The following is a 21,690-nucleotide window of genomic DNA, read 5'->3' as shown; positions in this document are numbered from 1 at the left end:
AACTTATATAATCTAATTAACTTCTTGGTATTTATTAGGATCCCCATTAGCCGCTGCATAAGCATCTGCTACTCTTCCTGGGTCCACATGAAACATGATAAAATACATAGTACAGACATTATTAGTCAAGGACTGAAATACATCCATTTAAAATGTCACAAAGCCTACAAATCAGTACATACACAGAATATCTAGGTCTAATACAGAGTGCAAATTACAATACAACATACATAACATGTGTCTCTTCACATTCCCATTTGTGCAGTAAGGTGTTCTTTTATCTGCTTTTAGTTCCAGCTTGAGTTTCCTGGGTTGGCAGAGATTTCCATGTAGTCATGGCTCTATTTAAAACAATGGGTTTCCCAGCCTTTGTTCTGGACATAGGGACTGGGAAACTCTGGTTGCATGTCTTGTGTTGTACTGATTAGTGTTCCGGACTGTGTGCCATTGCATTGAACAGACAGTTTGGTACAGAGTAACAGAGTCAATGGTGGAGGCTATATACAGGGGGTACAGAGTCAATGTGGAGGCTATATACAGGGGGTACAGAGTCAATGTGGAGGCTATATACAGGGGGTAGCAAAAAACAGAGTCAATGTGAGGCTATAATACAGGGGGTACAGAGTCAATGTGGAGGCTATATACAGGGGGTACAGAGTCAATGTGGAGCCTATATACAGGGGGTACAGAGTCAATGTGGAGGCTATATACAGGGGGTACAAGAGTCAATGTGGAGGCTATATACAGGGGGTACAGAGTCAATGTGGAGGCTATATACAGGGGGTACAGAGTCAATGGGGAGGCTATATACAGGGGGTACAGAGTCAATGTGGAGGCTATATACATGGGGGTACAGAGGTCAATGTGGAGGCTATATACAGGGGGTGACAGAGTCAATGTGAGGCTAAAAAGGGGGTTACCGAGTCAATGTGGAGGCTATATACAGGGGTACAGAGTCAATGTGGAGCTATATACAGGGGGTACAGAGTCAATGTGGAGGCTATATACAGGGGGTACCGAGTCAATGTGGAGGCTATATACAGGGGGTACAGAGTCATGTGGAGGCTATATACAGGGGGTACAGAGTCAATGTGGAGGCTATATACAGGGGGTACAGAGTCAATGTGGAGGCTATATACAGGGGGTACAGAGTCAATGTGGAGGCTATATACAGGGGGTACAGAGTCAATGTGGAGGCTATATACAGGGGGTACAGAGTCAATGTGGAGGCTATATACAGGGGGTACAGAGTCAATGTGGAGGCTATATACAGGGGGTACAGAGTCAATGTGGAGGCTATATACAGGGGGTACAGAGTCAATGTGGAGGCTATATACAGGGGGTACAGAGTCAATGTGGAGGCTATATACAGGGGGTACAGAGTCAATGTGGAGGCTATATACAGGGGGTACAGAGTCAATGTGGAGGCTATATACAGGGGGTACAGAGGCAATGTGGAGGCTATATACAGGAGGTACAGAGTCAATGTGGAGGCTATATACAGGAGGTACAGAGTCAATGTGGAGGCTATATACAGGGGGTACAGAGTCAATGTGGAGGCATATACAGGGGGTAACAGAGGTCAATGTGGAGGCTATATACAGGGGGTACAGAGTCAATGTGGAGGCTATATACAGGGGGTACAGAGTCAATGTGGAGGCTATATACAGGGGGTACAAGAGTCAATGTGGAGGCTATATACAGGGGGTACGAGGTCAATGTGGAGGCTATATACAGGGGGTACAGAGTCAATGTGGAGGCTAATATACAGGGGGGTACAGAGTCAATGTGGAGGCTATATACAGGGGGTACAGAGTCAATGTGGAAGGCTATATACAGGGGGTACAGAGGCAATGTGGAGGCTATATACAGGGGGTACAGAAGTCAATGTGGAGGCTATATACAGGGGGTACAGAGTCAATGTGGAGGCTATATACAGGGGGTACAGAGTCAATGTGGAGGCTATATACAGGGGGTACGGTACAAGAGTCAATGTGGAGGTATATACAAGGGGGTACAGAGTCAATGTGGAGGCTATATACAGGGGGTACAGAGTCATGTGGAGGCTATATACAGGGGTTACAGAGTCCGATGTGGTGAGGCTATATACAGGGGGACAGAGTCAATGTGGGAGGCTATATACAGGGGGTACAGAGTCAATGTGGAGGCTATATACAGGGGTACAGAGTCAATGTGGAGGCTATATACAGGGGGTACAGAGTCAATGTGGATGGCTATATACAGGGGGTACAGAGTCAATGTGGAGGCTATATACAGGAGGTACAGAGTCAATGTGAGGCTATATACAGGGGGTACAGGTCATGTGGAGGCTATATACAGGAGGGTACAGAGTCATGTGGAGGCTATATACAGGGGGTACAGAGTCCATGTGGAGGCTATATACAGGGGGTACAGAGTCAATGTGGAGGCTATATACAGGGGTACAGAGTCAATGTGGAGGCTATATACAGGGGGTACAGAGTCAATGTTGGAGGCTAATACAGGGGGTTACAGAGTCATGTGGAGGCTATATACAGGGGGTACAGAGTCAATGTGGAGGCTATATACAGGGGGTACAGAGTCAATGTGGAGGCTATATACAGGGGGTACAGAGTCAATGTGGAGGCTATATACAGGGGGTACAGAGTCAATGTGGAGGCTATATACAGGAGGTACAGAGTCAATGTGGAGGCTATATACAGGGGGTACAGAGTCAATGTGGAGGCCTATATACAGGGGGTACAGAGTCAATGTGGAGGCTATATACAGGGGGTACAGAGTCAATGTGGAGGCTATATACAGGGGGTACAGAGTCAATGTGGAGGCTATATACAGGGGGTACAGAGTCATGTGGAGGCTATATACAGGGGGTACAGAGTCAATGTGGAGGCTATACAACAGGGGGTACAGAGTCAACTGTGGGAGGCTATATACAGGGGGGTACAGAAGTCAAAATGTTTGGGGGGGGGAGGCCCTTAATATACAGGGGGTACAGAGTCAATGGGAGGCTATATACAGGGGGGGGGTTTACAGAGTCAATGTGGAGGCTATATACAGGGGTACAGAGGCAATGTGGAGGCTATATACCGGGGGTACAGAGTCAATGTGGAGGCTATATATCAGGGGGTACAGAGTCAATGTGGAGGCTATATACAGGGGGTACAGAGTCAATGTGGAGGGCTATATACAGGGGGTACCGGTACAGAGTCAATGTGGAGGCTATATACAGGGGGTACAGAGTCATGTGGAGGCTATATACAGGGGGTACAGAGTCCAATGTGGAGGCTATATACAGGGTGTACAGAGTCCATGTGGAGGCTATATAACAGGGGGTACAGAGTCCATGTGGAGGCTATATACAGGGGGTACAGAGTCAATGTGGAGGCTATATACAGGGGGTACAGAGTCAATGTGGAGGCTATATACAGGGGGTACAGAGTCAATGTGGAGGCTATATACAGGGGGTACAGAGTCAATGTGGAGGCTATATACAGGGGGTACAGAGTCAATGTGGAGGCTATATACAGGGGGTACAGAGTCAATGTGGAGGCTATATACAGGGGGTACAGAGTCAATGTGGAAGGCTATATACAGGGGTACAGAGTCAATGTGGAGGCTATATACAGGGGTACAGAAGTCAATGTGGAGGCTATATACAGGGGGTACAGAGTCAATGTGGAGGCTATATACAGGGGGTACAGAGTCAATGTGGAGGCTATATACAGGGGGTACAGAGGTCATGTGGAGGCTATATACAGGGGGTACAGAGTCAATGTGGAGGCTATATAAGGGGGTACAGAGTCAATGTGGAGGCTATATACAGGGGGTACAGAGTCAATGTGGAGGATATACAGGGTAAGAGTCAATGTGGAGGCTATATACAGGGGGTACAGAGTCAATGTGGAGGCTATATACAGGGGGGTACAGAGTCAATGTGGAGGCTATAATACAGGGGGTACAGAGTCAATGTGGAGGCTATATACAGGGGGTACAGAGTCAATGTGGAAGGCTATATACAGGGGGGTACAGAAGTCAAATGTGGAGGCTATATACAGGGGGTACAGAGTCAATGTGGAGGCTATATACAGGGGGTACAGAGTCAATGTGGAGGCTATATACAGGAGGTACAGAGTCAATGTGGAGGCTATATACAGGGGGTACAGAGTCAATGTGGAGGCTATATACAGGAGGTACAGAGTCAATGTGGAGGCTATATACAGGGGGTACAGAGTCAATGTGGAGGCTATATACAGGGGGTACAGAGTCAATGTGGAGGCTATATACAGGGGGTACAGAGTCAATGTGGAGGCTATATACAGGGGGTACAGAGTCAATGTGGAGGCTATATACAGGGGGTACAGAGTCAATGTGGAGGCTATATACAGGGGGTACAGAGTCAATGTGGAGGCTATATACAGGGGGTACAGAGTCAATGTGGAGGCTATATACAGGGGGTACAGAGTCAATGTGGAGGCTATATACAGGGGGTACAGAGGCAATGTGGAGGCTATATACAGGGGGTACAGAGTCAATGTGGAGGCTATATACAGGGGGTACAGAGTCAATGTGGAGGCTATATACAGGGGGTACAGAGTCAATGTGGAGGCTATATACAGGGGGTACCGGTACAGAGTCAATGTGGAGGCTATATACAGGGGGTACAGAGTCAATGTGGAGGCTATATACAGGGGGTACAGAGTCAATGTGGAGGCTATATACAGGGTGTACAGAGTCAATGTGGAGGCTATATACAGGGGGTACAGAGTCAATGTGGAGGCTATATACAGGGGGTACAGAGTCAATGTGGAGGCTATATACAGGGGGTACAGAGTCAATGTGGAGGCTATATACAGGGGGTACAGAGTCAATGTGGAGGCTATATACAGGGGGTACAGAGTCAATGTGGAGGCAATATACAGGGGGTACAGAGTCAATGTGGAGGCTATATACAGGGGGTACAGAGTCAATGTGGAGGCTATATACAGGGGGTACAGAGTCAATGTGGAGGCTATATACAGGGGGTACAGAGTCAATGTGGAGGCTATATACAGGGGGTACCGGTAACAGAGTCAATGTGGAGGCTATATACAGGGGGCACCAGTACAGAGTCAATGTGTACAGGGGGTACCAGTACAGAGTCAATGTGAAGGCTATATACAGGGTATTACGGTACAGAGTCAATGTGGAGACTATATACAGGGGGTACCGGTACAGAGTCAATGTGGAGGCTATATACAGGGGGTACCAGTACAGAGTCAATGTGGAGGCTATATACAGGGTTATATACAGGGTATTACGGTACAGAGTCAATGTGGAGACTATATACAGGGGGTACTGGTACAGAGTCAATGTGGAGGCTATATACAGGGGGTACCAGTACAGAGTCAATGTGGAGGTTATATACAGAGGGTACCAGTACAGAGTCAATGTGGAGGTTATATACAGAGGGTACCAGTACATAGTCAATGTGGAGGCTATATACAGGGGGTACCAGTACAGAGTCATGTGAGGCTATATACAGGGGGTACTGGTACAGAGTCAATGTGGAGGCTATATACATGGTGGGTACTGTTACAGAGGTCCACTGTTGGAGGCGATATACAGGGGGCACCAGTACAGAGTCAATGTGTACAGGGGGTAGTCCAGACCTCCCAGTACAGAGTCAATGTGGAGGGATATCTCCCGGGTATTACGGTACAGAGTCAATGTGGAGGACTATAACAGGGGGTACCGGTTACAGAGTCAATGTGGAGGCTATATCCAGGGGGTACCAGTACAGAGTCAATGTGGAGGCTATATACGGGTTATATACAGGGTATTACGGTACAGAGTCAATGTGGAGACTATATACAGGGGGTACCTGGTACAGAGTCAATGTGGAGGCTATATACAGGGGTACCAGTACAGAGTCAATGTGGAGGTTATATACAGAGGTAACCAGTACAGAGTCAATGTGGAGGTATATACAGAGGGGTACCAGTACAGAGTCAATGTGGAGGCTATATACAGGGGGTACCAGTACAGAGTCAATGTGGAGGCTATATACAGGGGACTGGTACAGAAGTCAATGTGGAGGCTATATACAGGGGGTACAGAGTCAATGTGGAGGCTATATACAGGGGGGTACAGAGTCAATGTGGAGGCTATATACAGGGGGTAAGAGTCACTGTGGAGGCTATATACAGGGGGTACAAGAGTCAATGTGGAGGCTATATACAGGGGTACAGAGTCAATGTGGAGGCTATATACAGGGGGTACAGAGTCAATGTGGAGGCTATATACAGGGGTACAGAGTCAATGTGGAGGCTATAACAGGGGGTACAGAGTCAATGTGGAGGCATATATACAGGGGGTACAGAGTCAATGTGGAGGCTATACAGGGGGTACAGCAGTCAATGTGGAGGCTATATACAGGGGGTACAGAGTCAATGTGGAGGCTATATACAGGGGGTACAGAGTCAATGTGGAGGGCTATATACAGGGGTACAGAGTCAATGTGGAGGCTATATACAGGGGGTACAGAGTCAATGTGGAGGCTATATACAGGGGGTACAGAGTCAATGTGGAAGAGTCAAATGGGGTACAGGTAATGTGGAGGGCTATATACAGGGGGTACAGAGTCAATGTGGAGGCTATATACAGGGGGTACAGAGTCAATGTGGAGGCTATATACAGGGGGTACAGAGTCAATGTGGAGGCTATATACAGGGGGTACAGAGTCAATGTGGAGGCTATATACAGGGGGTACAGAGTCAATGTGGAGGCTATATACAGGAGGTACAGAGTCAATGTGGAGGCTATATACAGGGGGTACAGAGTCAATGTGGAGGCTATATACAGGAGGTACAGAGTCAATGTGGAGGCTATATACAGGGGGTACAGAGTCAATGTGGAGGCTATATACAGGGGGGTACAGAGTCAATGTGGAGGCTATATACAGGGGGGTACAGAGTCAATGTGGAGGCTAATACAGGGGGGTACAGAGTCAATGTGGAGGCTATATACAGGGGGTACAGAGGCAATGTGGAGGCTATATACAGGGGGTACAGAGTCAATGTGGAGGCTATATACAGGGGGTACAGAGTCAATGTGGAGGCTATATACAGGGGGTACAGAGGCAATGTGGAGGCTATATACAGGGGGTACAGAGTCAATGTGGAGGCTATATACAGGGGGTACAGAGTCAATGTGGAGGCTATATACAGGGGGTACAGAGTCAATGTGGAGGCTATATACAGGGGGTACCGGTACAGAGTCAATGTGGAGGCTATATACAGGGGGTACAGAGTCAATGTGGAGGCTATATACAGGGGTACAGAGTCAATGTGGAGGCTATATACAGGGTGTACAGAGTCAATGTGGAGGCTATATACAGGGGGGTACAGAGTCAATGTGGAGGCTATATACAGGGGGTACAGAGTCAATGTGGAGGCTATATACAGGGGGTACCGAGTCAATGTGGAGGCTATATACAGGGGGTACAGAGTCAATGTGGAGGCTATATACAGGGGGTACAGAGTCAATGTGGAAGGCAATATACAGGGGGGTACAGAGTCAATGTGGAGGCTATATACAGGGGTACAGGTCAATGTGGAGGCTCTATATACAGGGGGTACAGAGTCAATGTGGAGGCTATATACAGGGGGTACAGAGTCAATGTGGAGGGCTATATACAGGGGGGTACCGGTACAGAGTCAATGTGGAGGCTATATACAGGGGGCACCAGTACAGAGTCAATGTGTACAGGGGGTACCAGTACAGAGTCCAATGTGGAGGCTATATACAGGGTATTACGGTACAGAGTCAATGTGGAGACTATATACAGGGCGGCGGGGTACCGGTACAGAGTCAATGTGGAGGCTATATACAGGGGGTACCAGTACAGAGTCAATGTGGATGGCTATATACAGGGTTATATACAGGGTATTACGGTACAGAGTCAATGTGGAGACTATATACAGGGGGGTACTGGTACAGAGTCATGTGGAGGCTATATACAGGGGGTACCAGTACAGAGTCAATGTGGAGGTTATATACAGAGGGTACCAGTACAGAGTCAATGTGGAGGTTATATACAGAGGGTACCAGTACATAGTCAATGTGGAGGCTATATACAGGGGGTACCAGTACAGAGTCAATGTGGAGGCTATATACAGGGGGTACTGGTACAGAGTCAATGTGGAGGCTATATACAGGGGGGTACTGTTACAGAGTCAATGTGGAGGCTATATACAGGGGGCACCAGTACAGAGTCAATGTGTACAGGGGTGGTACCAGTACAGAGTCAATGTGGAGGCTATATACAGGGTATTACGGTACAGAGTCAATGTGGAGACTATATACAGGGGGTACCGGTACAGAGTCAATGTGGAGGCTATATACAGGGGGGTACCAGTACAGAGTCAATGTGGAGGCTATATACAGGGTTATATACAGGGTATTACGGTACAGAGTCAATGTGGAGACTATATACAGGGGGGGGGGTACTGGTACAGAGTCAATGTGGAGGCTATATACAGGGGGTACCAGTACAGAGTCAATGTGGAGGTTATATACAGAGGGTACCAGTACAGAGTCAATGTGGGAGGTTATATACAGAGGGTTACCAGTACAGAGTCAATGTGGAGGCTATATACAGGGGGTACCAGTACAGAGTCAATGTGGAGGCTATATACAGGGGGGTACTTGGTACAGAGTCAATGTGGAGGCTTATATACAGGGGGGGTACTGTTACAAGTCAATGTGGAGGCTATATACAGGGGGCACCAGTACAGAGTCAATGTGGAGGCTATAAACAGGGGGGTACCAGTACAGAGTCAATGTGGAGGCTATATACAGGGGGCACCAGTACAGGTCAATGTGGAGGCTATATACAGGGGGTACCAGTACAGAGTCAATGTGGAGGCTATATACAGGGGGCACCAGTACAGAGTCAATGTGGAGGTTATATACAGGGGGTACCAGTACAGAGTCATGTGAGGCTATATACAGGGGGTACCAGTACAGAGTCAATGTGGAGGCTATATACAGGGGTACCAGTACAGAGTCAATGTGGAGGCTATATACAGGGAGTATCGGTACAGAGTCAATGTGGAGGCTATATACAGGGGGTACTGGTACAGAGTCAATGTGGAGGCTATATACAGGGGGTACCAGTACAGAGTCAATGTGGAGGCTATATACAGGGGGTACTGGTACAGAGTCAATGTGGAGGCTATATACAGGGGGTACTTGTACAGAGTCAATGTGGAGGCTATAAACAGGGGGTACCAGTACAGAGTCAATGTGGAGGTTATATACAGGGATACCAGTACAGAGTCAATGTGGAGGTTATATACAGGGGATACCAGTACAGAGTCAATGTGGAGGCTATATACAGGGGGTACCAGTACAGAGTCAATGTGGAGGCTATATACAGGGGCACCAGTACAGAGTCAATGTGGAGGCTATACAGGGTGTACCAGTACAGAGTCAATGTGGAGGCTATATACAGGGGGTACCAGTACAGAGTCAAATGTGGAGGCTATATACAGGGGGTACCAGTACAGAGTCAATGTGGAGGCTATATAAGGGGAGTATCGGTACAGAGTCAATGTGGAGGCTATATACAGGGGGTACGGTACAGAGTCAATGTGGAGGCTATATACAGGGTGTTACGGTACAGAGTCAATGTGGAGGCTATATACAGGGGGTACCGGTACAGGAGTCCAATGTGGAGGTTATATACAGGGGGTACCAGTACAGAGTCAATGTGGAGGTTATATACAGGGGTTACCAGTACAGAGTCAATGTGGAGGTTATATACAGGGGGTACAGTACAGAGTCAATGTGGAGGTTATATACAGGGGGTACCGGTACAGAGTCCAATGTGGAGGTTATATACAGGGGGTACAGCATGGGGTACCGGGTACCGTCAGTCAATGTGGAGGCTATATACAGGGGGTACCAGTACAGAGTCAATGTGGAGGCTATATACAGGGTGTACCAGTACAGAGTCAATGTGGAGGCTATATACAGGGGGTACCAGTACAGAGTCAATGTGGAGGCTATATACAGGGGGTACCAGTACAGAGTCAATGTGGAGGCTATATACAGGGGGTACCAGTACAGAGTCAATGTGGAGGCTATATACAGGGAGTATCGGTACAGAGTCAATGTGGAGGCTATATACAGGGGGTACCAGTACAGAGTCAATGTGGAGGTTATATACAGAGGGTACCAGTACAGAGTCAATGTGGAGGTTATATACAGAGGGTACCAGTACAGAGTCAATGTGGAGGCTATATACAGGGGGGTACCGGTACAGAGTCAATGTGGATGCTATATACAGGGGGTACCGGTACAGAGTCAATGTGGAGTTTATATACAGAGGGTACCGGTACAGAGTCGATGTGGAGGTTATATACAGATGGTACCAGTACAGAGTCAATGTGGAGGCTATATACAGGGGGTACCAGTACAGAGTCAATATGGAGGCTATATACAGGGGGTACTGGTACAGAGTCAATGTGGAGGCTATATACAGGGGGGGTACTGTTACAGAGTCAATGTGGAGGCTATATACAGGGGGCACCAGTACAGAGTCAATGTGGAGGCTATATACAGGGGGCACCAGTACAGAGTCAATGTGGAGGCTATATACAGGGGGTACCAGTACAGAGTCAATGTGGAGGCTATATACAGGGGGCACCAGTACAGAGTCAATGTGGAGGCTATATACAGGGGGTACCAGTACAGAGTCAATGTGAAGGCTATATACAGAGGGTACCAGTACAGAGTCAATGTGGAGGTTATATACAGGGGGTACCAGTAGAGTCAATGTGGAGGCTATATACAGGGGGTACCAGTACATAGTCAATGTGGAGGCTATATACAGGGGGTACCAGTACCGAGTCAATGTGGAGGCTATAAACAGGGGGTACCAGTACAGAGTCAATGTGGAGGTTATATACAGGGGATACCAGTACAGAGTCAATGTGGAGGCTATATACAGGGGGTACCAGTACAGAGTCAGTGTGGAGGCTATATACAGGGGCACCAGTACAGAGTCAATGTGGAGGCTATATACAGGGTGTACCAGTACAGAGTCAATGTGGAGGCTATATACAGGGGGTACCAGTACAGAGTCAATGTGGAGGCTATATACAGGGGGTACCAGTACAGAGTCAATGTGGAGGCTATATACAGGGAGTATCGGTACAGAGTCAATGTGGAGGCTATATACAGGGGGTACTGGTACAGAGTCAATGTGGAGGCTATATACAGGGTGTTACGGTACAGAGTCAATGTGGAGGCTATATACAAGGTGTTACGGTACAGAGTCAATGTGGAGGCTATATACAGGGGGTACCGGTACAGAGTCAATGTGGAGGCTATATACAGGGGGGGTACCGGTACAGAGTCAATGTGGAGGCTATATACAGGGTGTTACGGTACAGAGTCAATGTGGAGGCTATATACAGGGTGTTACGGTACAGAGTCAATGTGGAGGCTATATACAGGGGGGTACTGGTACAGAGTCAATGTGGAGGTTAAATACAGGGGGTACCAGTACAGAGTCAATGTGGAGGTTATATACAGGGGTTACCAGTACAGAGGCAATGTGGAGGTTATATACAGGGGGTACCAGTACAGAGTCAATGTGGAGGTTATATACAGGGGGTACCGGTACAGAGTCAATGTGGAGGTTATATACAGGGGGTACCAGTACAGAGTCAATGTGGAGGTTATATACAGGGGGTACCGGTACAGAGTCAATGTGGAGGTTATATACAGGGGGTACCGGTACAGAGTCAATGTGGAGGCTATATACAGAGAGTACCAATACAGAGTCAATGTGGAGGCTATATACAGGGGGTACCAGTACAGAGTCAATGTGGAGGCTATATACAGGGTATTACGGTACATAGTCAATGTGGAGACTATATACAGGGGGTACCAGTACAGAGTCAATGTGGAGGCTATATACAGGGGGGTACCAGTACAGAGTCAATGTGGAGGCTATATACAGGGTATTACGGTACATAGTCAATGTGGAGACTATATACAGGGGGGTACCAGTACAGAGTCAATGTGGAGGCTATATACAGGGGGTACCAGTACAGAGTCAATGTGGAGGCTATATACAGGGGGTACAAGTACAGAGTCAATGTGGAGGTTATATACAGGGGGTACCAGTAGAGTCAATGTGGAGGCTATATACAGGGGGTACCAGTACAGAGTCAATGTGGAGGCTATATACAGGGGGTACCAGTACAGAGTCAATGTGGAGGCTATATACAGGGGGAACCAGTACCGAGTCAATGTGGAGGCTATATACAGGGGGTACCAGTACAGAGTCAATGTGGAGGTTATATACAGGGGATACCAGTACAGAGTCAATGTGGAGGCTATATACAGGGGGTACCAGTACAGAGTCAATGTGGAGGCTATATACAGGGAGTATCGGTACAGAGTCAATGTGGAGGCTATATACAGGGGGGTACTGGTACAGAGTCAATGTGGAGGCTATATACAGGGTGTTACGGTACAGAGTCAATGTGGAGGCTATATACAAGGTGTTACGGTACAGAGTCAATGTGGAGGCTATATACAGGGGGTACCGGTACAGAGGCAATGTGGAGGCTATATACAGGGGGTACCGGTACAGAGTCAATGTGGAGGCTATATACAGGGGTGTTACGGTACAGAGTCAATGTGGAGGCTATATACAGGGTGTTACGGTACAGAGTCAATGTGGAGGCTATATACAGGGGGTACTGGTACAGAGTCAATGTGGAGGTTATATACAGGGGGTACCAGTACAGAGTCAATGTGGAGGTTATATACAGGGGTTACCAGTACAGAGTCAATGTGGAGGTTATATACAGGGGGTACCAGTACAGAGTCAATGTGGAGGTTATATACAGGGGGTACCGGTACAGAGTCAATGTGGAGGTTATATACAGGGGGTACCAGTACAGAGTCAATGTGGAGGTTATATACAGGGGGTACCGGTACAGAGTCAATGTGGAGGTTATATACAGGGGGTACCGGTACAGAGTCAATGTGGAGGCTATATACAGGGGGTACCAGTACAGAGTCAATGTGGAGGCTACTATACAGAGGGTACCAGTACAGAGTCAATGTGGAGGTTATATACAGGGGGTACCGGTACAGATTCAATGTGGAGGTTATATACAGGGGTACCGGTACAGAGTCAATGTGGAGGCTATACACAGAGGGTACCAGTACAGAGTCAATGTGGAGGCTATATACAGAGGGTACCAATACAGAGTCAATGTGGAGGCTATATACAGGGGGTACCAGTACAGAGTCAATGTGGAGGCTATATACAGGGTATTACGGTACATAGTCAATGTGGAGACTATATACAGGGGGTACCGGTACAGAGTCAATGTGGAGGCTATATACAGGGGGTACCAGTACAGAGTCAATGTGGAGGCTATATACAGGGTCTTACGGTACAGAGTCAATGTGGAGGCTATATACAGGGGGTACCAGTACAGAGTCAATGTGGAGGCTATATACAGGGTATTACGGTACAGAGTCAATATACAGGGGGTACCAGTACAGAGTCAATGTGGAGGCTATATACAGGGGGTACCAGTACAGAGTCAATGTGGAGGCTATATACAGGGGGTACCTGTACAGAGTCAATGTGGAGGCTATATACAGGGGTACTGGTACAGAGTCAATGTGGAGGCTATATACAGAGGGTACCAGTACAGAGTCAATGTGGAGGCTATATACAGGGGGTACCAGTACAGAGTCAATGTGGAGGCTATATACAGGGGGTACCAGTACAGAGTCAATGTGGAGGCTATATACAGGGGGTACCTGTACAGAGTCAATGTGGAGGCTATATACAGGGGTACTGGTACAGAGTCAATGTGGAGGCTATATACAGAGGGTACCAGTACAGAGTCAATGTGGAGGCTATATACAGGGGGTACCAGTACAGAGTCAATGTGGAGGCTATATACAGGGTATTACGGTACAGAGTCAATGTGGAGACTATATACAGGGGGTACCGGTACAGAGTCAATGTGGAGGCTATATACAGGGGGTACCGGTACAGAGTCAATGTGGAGGCTATATACAGGGGGTACCAGTACAGAGTCAATGTGGAGGCTATATACAAGGTGTTACGGTACAGAGTCAATGTGGAGGCTATATACAGGGTGTTACGGTACAGAGTCAATGTGGAGGCTATATCACAGGGGGTACTGGTACAGAGTCAATGTGGAGGTTATATACAGGGGGTACCAGTACAGAGTCAATGTGGAGGTTATATACAGGGGTTACCAGTACAGAGTCAATGTGGAGGTTATATACAGGGGGTACCAGTACAGAGTCAATGTGGAGGTTATATACAGGGAGTATCGGTACAGAGTCAATGTGGAGGCTATATACAGGGGGTACTGGTACAGAGTCAATGTGGAGGCTATATACAGGGTGTTACGGTACAGAGTCAATGTGGAGGCTATATACAAGGTGTTACGGTACAGAGTCAATGTGGAGGCTATATACAGGGTGTTACGGTACAGAGTCAATGTGGAGGCTATATACAGGGGGTACCGGTACAGAGTCAATGTGGAGGCTATATACAGGGTGTTACGGTACAGAGTCAATGTGGAGGCTATATACAGGGGGTACCGGTACAGAGTCAATATGGAGGCTATATACAGGGTGTTACGGTACAGAGTCAATGTGGAGGCTATATACAGGGTGTTACGGTACAGAGTCAATGTGGAGGCTATATACAGGGGGTACTGGTACAGAGTCAATGTGGAGGCTATATACAGGGGGGTACTGTTACAGAGTCAATGTGGAGGCTATATACAGGGGGTACCGGTGGCAGAGTCAATGTGGAGGCTATATACAGGGGGTACTGGTACAGAGTCAATGTGGAGGCTATATACAGGGTGTTACGGTACAGAGTCAAAGTGGAGGCTATATACAGGGTGTTACGGTACAGAGTCAATGTGGAGGCTATATACAGGGTGTTACGGTACAGAGTCAATGTGGAGGCTATATACAGGGTGTTACGGTACAGAGTCAATGTGGAGGCTATATACAGGGGGTACCGGTACAGAGTCAATGTGGAGGCTATATACAGGGTGTTACGGTACAGAGTCAATGTGGAGGCTATATACAGGGGGTTACGGTACAGAGTCAATGTGGAGGCTATATACAGGGTGTTACGGTACAGAGTCAATGTGGAGGCTATATACAGGGGGTACTGGTACAGAGTCAATGTGGAGGCTATATACAGGGGGTACTGGTACAGAGTCAATGTGGAGGCTATATACAGGGGGTACTGGTACAGAGTCAATGTGGAGGCTATATACAGGGGGTACCGGTACAGAGTCAATGTGGAGGCTATATACAGGTGGTACCGGTACAGAGTCAATGTGGAGGCTATATACAGGGGGTACTGGTACAGAGTCAATGTGGAGGCTATATACAGGGGGGTACTGGTACAGAGTCAATGTGGAGGCTATTTACAGGGGTACTGGTACAGAGTCAATGTGGAGGCTATATACAGGGTATTAAGGTACAGAGTCAATGTGGAGGCTATATACAGGGGGTACTGGTACAGAGTCAATGTGGAGGCTATATACAGGGGGGTACTGGTACAGAGTCAATGTGGAGGCTATATACAGGGGGTACTGGTACAGAGTCAATGTGGAGGCTATATACAGGGGGTACAGAGTCAATGTGCGGGGGTACCGGTTAGTCGAGGTAATTTGTACACGTAGGTAGAGTTAAAGTGACTATGCATTGATAATAACAGAGAGTAGCAGCAGGATAGAACGGGGAGGAATGGGAAAAAAATTCTGTGTCTCGATGTGCAAAACTGATAGAAGCAACTTACAGCTGTAATCGCAGCAAAAGGTGGCGCTACAACGTATTAACTTAAGGGGGCTGAATAATTTTGCACGCCCAATTTTCAGTTTTTGATTTGATAAAAAAGTTTGAAATATCCAATTAATGTCGTTCCACTTCATGATTGTGTCCCACTTGTTGTTGATTCTTCACAAAAAAAATACAGTTTTATATCTTTATGTTTGAAGCCTGAAATGTGGCAAAAGGTCGCAAAGTTCAAGGGGGCCGAATACTTTCGCAAGGCACTGTAAGCTTGGCACATCTAGCCACTGGGATTTTTGCCCAATCTTCAAGGCAAAACTGTGTGTATGTAACAACATAAAACGCTAATAATGCAAGCAATAACACACACAAAAACGAAATACTGCAAAGTTGCTTAGGAGCTAGAAGCAGAGCTGTCATGTCTGTCGGCACCATGTTACTTATTTATTTTCAGCAGTCTTGAGGTTTAAACCTAGATATTTCCACTACTCACACTCTATGCGGTATTTCTCCATCTCCTGGACCTCGGCAATGGATTCTCTCAGGTCGTCAGTGAACTTCTTCCTGTCCTGAGGGTTGGGAGCGTTGAAGTTGATTAAAAGCTTGACATCCGCTCGGGGAACCGCCGAAGTTAACCGCACACCGTTAGGATAGTCTAGGAGGGATGACATCACAAGAAAAATAACATTTAACCTGAAAGTAGGTTGCAGCACCAGAGGGCTTAATAATAGTTTCAGCTTCATAGGGCAGCACCAGAGGGTTTAATAATAGTTTCAGCTTCATAGGGCAGCACCAGAGGGTTTATAATAGTTTCAGCTTCATAGGGCAGCACCAGAGGGTTTAATAATAGTTTCAGCTTCATAGGGCAGCACCAGAGGATTTAATAATAGTTTCAGCTTCATAGGGCAGCACCAGAGGGTTTAATAATAGTTTCAGCTTCATAGGGCAGCACCAGAGGTTTAATAATAGTTTACCAGACACAGATTAAGCCTGGTCCTGGACTTAAAATCATGCTGAATATAGAATATTAATTGAAAGCAGTCTGAATCTGTACTTAGGACCACCGCCCAGAGGCACACAGAAACATCACAGCAGTAGATACTTACACTGGTTCTCAAACAGCAGCACCTGCATCCCATGAAGGGAGAAGGACTGTCTGAAGCTGTATGTCACACAGTTCTTCTTCTTCTGGAAGATCTTTGTCACCTAGTTGGGGAAAAAACACACAGGGACATTCAGGACTTGGTCATAAACAGACTAATGTTCCCTCTGTACATCAGAAACAACAATGTGAACACGCTGTGTGTCCAAAGGACCAGGATTGAAGAGTTTCTCCTGGGTGAGAATGTACTAGAGAGATAACTAGAGCCAGACAGAGTTCAGTTCTACAGTACATACCACCACCAGGTCATTGAAGAGGAAGATCTCTCTCTGGTGCAGACCCAGTTTCTGAGGCTTGTTGGGGTCTGGAACCTCAAACAACCTGCAGTAACACACCAGCCTGCGGTGTGGCAGAGACAGAACACAGCCTAGACCATGGTGCAGAGAACCAATCTGCATTTGGGGGGAAAGAGAGAGAGATCAAGTCATTCTTTGTGACAATACACAGGACTAGAATTTCTCAGCAAACATCTGGAGGCTGTTTGAGCTAAAAAAAAATATATATATTTTTCCATGGTATCCAATTGTTTAGTAGCTACTATCTTGTCTCATCGCTACAACTCCCGTACGGGCTCGGGACAGACAAAGGTTGAAAGTCCTCCGATACACAACCCAACCAAGCCGCACTGCTTCTTAACACTTCTTAACCCCTGCTAGTACTGACTTTTCCCCCTGCTAGTATTGACTTTTCCCCCTGCTAGTACTGACTTTTCCCCCTGCTAGTACTGAGTTTCCCCAGTGCTAGTACTGACTTTTCCCCCCTGCTAGTACTGACTTTTCCCCCTGCTAGTACTGAGTTTCCCCCCTGCTAGTACTGACTTTTCCCCCCTGCTAGTACTGACTTTTCCCCCCTGCTAGTACTGACTTTTCCCCCTGCTAGTACTGACTTTTCCCCCTGCTAGTACTGAGTCTCCCCCCTGCTAGTACCGACCTTTCCCCTATTAGTACTGAGTTTCCCCTCTGCTAGTACTGACTTCCCCCCCTGCTAGTACTGAATTTTCCCCTATTAGTACTGACTTTTCCCTTATTAGTACTGAGTTTCACCCCTGCTAGTATTAACCTTTCCCCCTGCTAGTACTGACCTTTCCCCCCTGCTAGTACTGAGTTTCCCCCCTGCTAGTACTGAGTCTCCCCCCTGCTAGTACCCGACTTTCCCTTGCTAATACTGACTTTTCCCCCTGCTAGTACTGAGTTTCCCCAGTGCTAGTACTGACTTTTCCCCCCTGCTAGTACTGAGTTTCCCCCCTGCTAGTACTGACTTTTCCCCCCTGCTAGTACTGAGTTTCCCCCCTGCTAGTACTGACTTTTCCCCCCTGCTAGTACTGACTTTTCCCCCCTGCTAGTACTGACTTTTCCCCCCTGCTAGTACTGACGTTTCCCCCCTGCTAGTACTGAGATTCCCCCATGCTAATACTGAGATTCCCCCTGCTAATACTGACTTTTCCCGCCTGCTAGTACTGACTTTCCCCCTGCTAGTACTGACTTTTCCCCCTTGCTAGTACTGACTTTTCCCCCCTGCTAGTACTAACCTTTCCCCCTGCTAGTACTGACTTTCCCCTGCTAGTACTGACTTTCCCCCTTGCTAGTACTGACTTTTCCCCTGCTAGTACTGACCTTTCCCCCCTGCTAGTACTGACCTTTCCCCCCTGCTAGTACTGACCTTTCCCCCCTGCTAGTACTGAGTCTCCCCCCTGCTAGTACTGAGTCTCCCCCCTGCTAGTACCAACTTTTCCCCTATTAATACTGAGTTTCCCCTCTGCTAGTACCCGACTTCCCCCCCTGCTAGTACTGAATTTTCCCCTATTAGTACTGACTTTTCCCCTATTAGTACTGAGTTTCCCCCCTGCTAGTACTAACCTTTCCCCTGCTAGTACTGACCTTTCCCCCCTGCTAGTACTGAGTTTCCCCCCCTGCTAGTACTGAGTCTCCCCCTGCTAGTACCCGACTTTTCCCCTTGCTAGTACTGACTTTTCAACCTTGCTAGTGCTGACTTTTCCCCCCTGCTAGTACTGACTTTTCCCCCTGCTAGTACTGACTTTTCCCCCCTGCTAGTACTGACTTTTCCCCCCTGCTAGTACTGACTTTTCCCCCTTGCTAGTACTGAATTTTCCCCCTTGCTAGTACTGAATTTTCCCCCTTGCTAGTACTGAATTTTCCCCCTTGCTAGTATTGAATTTTCCCCCCTGCTAGTACTGACCTTTCCCCCCTGCTAGTACTGAGTTTCCCCCTGCTAGTACTGAGTCTCCCCCCTGCTAGTACCGACTTTTCCCCTTGCTAGTACTGACTTTTCCCCCTGCTAGTACTGACTTTTCCCCCCTGCTAGTACTGACTTTTCCCCCCTGCTAGTACTAGACTTTTCCCCCTGCTAGTACTGACTTTTCCCCCCTGCTAGTACTGACTTTTCCCCCTTGCTAGTACTGAATTTTCCCCCTTGCTAGTATTGAATTTTCCCCCCTGCTAGTACTGACCTTTCCCCCCTGCTAGTACTGAGTTTCCCCCCTGCTAGTACTGAGTCTCCCCCCTGCTAGTACCGACTTTTCCCCTTGCTAGTACTGACTTTCCCCCTGCTAGTACTGACTTTTCCCCCTGCTAGTACTGACTTTTTCCCCCTGCTAGTACTGACTTTTCCCCCCTGCTAGTACTGACTTTTCCCCCCTGCTAGTACTGACTTTTCCCCCTTGCTAGTACTGAATTTTCCCCCTTGCTAGTATTGAATTTTCCCCCCTGCTAGTACTGACCTTTCCCCCCTGCTAGTACTGAGTTTCCCCCCCCTGCTAGTACTGAGTCTCCCCCCTGCTAGTACCGACTTTTCCCCTTGCTAGTACTGACTTTTCCCCCTGCTAGTACTGACTTTTCCCCCTGCTAGTACTGACTTTCCCCCTGCTAGTACTGAGTTTCCTCAGTGCTAGTACTTGACTTTTCCCCCCTGCTAGTACTGACTTTTCCCCCTGCTAGTACTGACTTTTCCCCCTGCTAGTACTGACTTTTCCCCCCTGCTAGTACTGACTTTCCCCCCCTGCTAGTACTGACTTTTCCCCCTGCTAGTACTGACTTTTCCCCCCTGCTAGTACTGAGATTCCCCCATGCTAATACTGAGATTCCCCCTGCTAATACTGACTTTTCCCGCCTGCTAGTACTGACTTTCCCCCTGCTAGTACTGACTTTTCCCCCTTGCTAGTACTGACTTTTCCCCCCTGCTAGTACTAACCTTTTCCCCTGCTAGTACTGACTTTCCCCCTGCTAGTACTGACTTTTCCCCCTTGCTAGTACTGACTTTTCCCCCCTGCTAGTACTAACCTTTCCCCCTGCTAGTACTGACCTTTCCCCCCTGCTAGTACTGAGTTTCCCCCTGCTAGTACTGAGTCTCCCCCCTGCTAGTACCGACTTTTCCCCTATTAGTACTGAGTTTCCCCTCTGCTAGTACTGACTTCCCCCCCTGCTAGTACTGAATTTTCCCCTATTAGTACTGACTTTTCCCCTATTAGTACTGAGTCTCCCCCCTGCTAGTACCGACTTTTCCCCTTGCTAGTACTGACTTTTCCCCCTTGCTAGTGCTGACTTTTCCCCCCTGCTAGTACTGACTTTTCCCCCCTGCTAGTACTGACTTTTCCCCCCTGCTAGTACTGACTTTTCCCCCTTGCTAGTACTGAATTTTCCCCCTTGCTAGTACTGAATTTTCCCCCTTGCTAGTATTGAATTTTCCCCCCCTGCTAGTACTGACTTTTTCCCTTTTAGTACTGAGTTTCCCCCCTGCTAGTACTAACCTTTCCCCCTGCTAGTACTGACCTTTCCCCCCTGCTAGTACTGAGTTTCCCCCTGCTAGTACTGAGTCTCCCCCCTGCTAGTACCGACTTTTCCCCTTGCTAGTACTGACTTTTCCCCCTTGCTAGTACTGACTTTTCCCCCCTGCTAGTACTGACTTTTCCCCCTGCTAGTACTGACTTCCCCCCTTGCTAGTACTGACTTTTCCCCCCTGCTAGTACTGACTTTTCCCCCCTGCTAGTACTGACTTTTCCCCCCTGCTAGTACTGACTTTTCCCCCTTGCTAGTACTGACATTTCCCCCTTGCTAGTACTGACATTTCCCCTTGCTAGTACTGACTTTTCCCCCTTGCTAGTACTGACTTTTCCCCCTTGCTAGTACTGACTTTTCCCCCTTGCTAGTACTGACTTTTCCCCCTTGCTAGTACTGACTTTTCCCCCCTGCTAGTACTGACCTTTCCCCCCTGCTAGTACTGAGTTTCCCCCCTGCTAGTACTGACTTCCCCCCCTGCTAGTACTGAATTTTCCCCTATTAGTACTGACTTTTCCCCTATTAGTACTGAGTTTCCCCCCTGCTAGTACTAACCTTTCCCCCTGCTAGTACTGACCTTTCCCCCCTGCTAGTACTGAGTTTCCCCCCTGCTAGTACTGAGTCTCCCCCCTGCTAGTACCCGACTTTTCCCCTTGCTAGTACTGACTTTTCCCCCTTGCTAGTGCTGACTTTTCCCCCTTGCTAGTACTGACTTTTCCCCCCTGCTAGTACTGACTTTTCCCCCCTGCTAGTACTGACTTTTCCCCCCTGCTAGTACTGACTTTTCCCCCTTGCTAGTACTGAATTTTCCCCCTTGCTAGTACTGAATTTTCCCCCTTGCTAGTATTGAATTTTCCCCCCTGC

At 47.8% G+C, this 21,690-nt stretch overlaps 1 protein-coding gene across 1 annotated transcript in view; it reads right to left on the bottom strand.

Annotated features, from left to right (window-relative positions):
* LOC109878774 (IQ motif and SEC7 domain-containing protein 1-like) overlaps positions 1–21,690 on the bottom strand; it is a 172,761-nt gene that overhangs the window by 19,855 nt on the left and 131,216 nt on the right. Inside the window, exons 7-9 of the mRNA XM_031825880.1 lie at positions 17,272–17,427; positions 16,980–17,079; positions 16,367–16,528 (exon numbers count right to left, since the gene is read on the bottom strand). Coding sequence (XP_031681740.1) covers positions 16,367–16,528; positions 16,980–17,079; positions 17,272–17,427 — 418 coding nt within the window. The remainder of the gene's footprint in view (positions 1–16,366; positions 16,529–16,979; positions 17,080–17,271; positions 17,428–21,690) is intronic.

The sequence above is a fragment of the Oncorhynchus kisutch genome, linkage group LG5, assembly GCF_002021735.2.
Source record: "Oncorhynchus kisutch isolate 150728-3 linkage group LG5, Okis_V2, whole genome shotgun sequence".
Taxonomy (NCBI): Eukaryota; Metazoa; Chordata; class Actinopteri; order Salmoniformes; family Salmonidae; genus Oncorhynchus; species Oncorhynchus kisutch.
The sequence above is the reverse complement of the archived record's forward strand: the minus strand, read 5'-3'. Positions and strand labels throughout refer to the sequence as shown.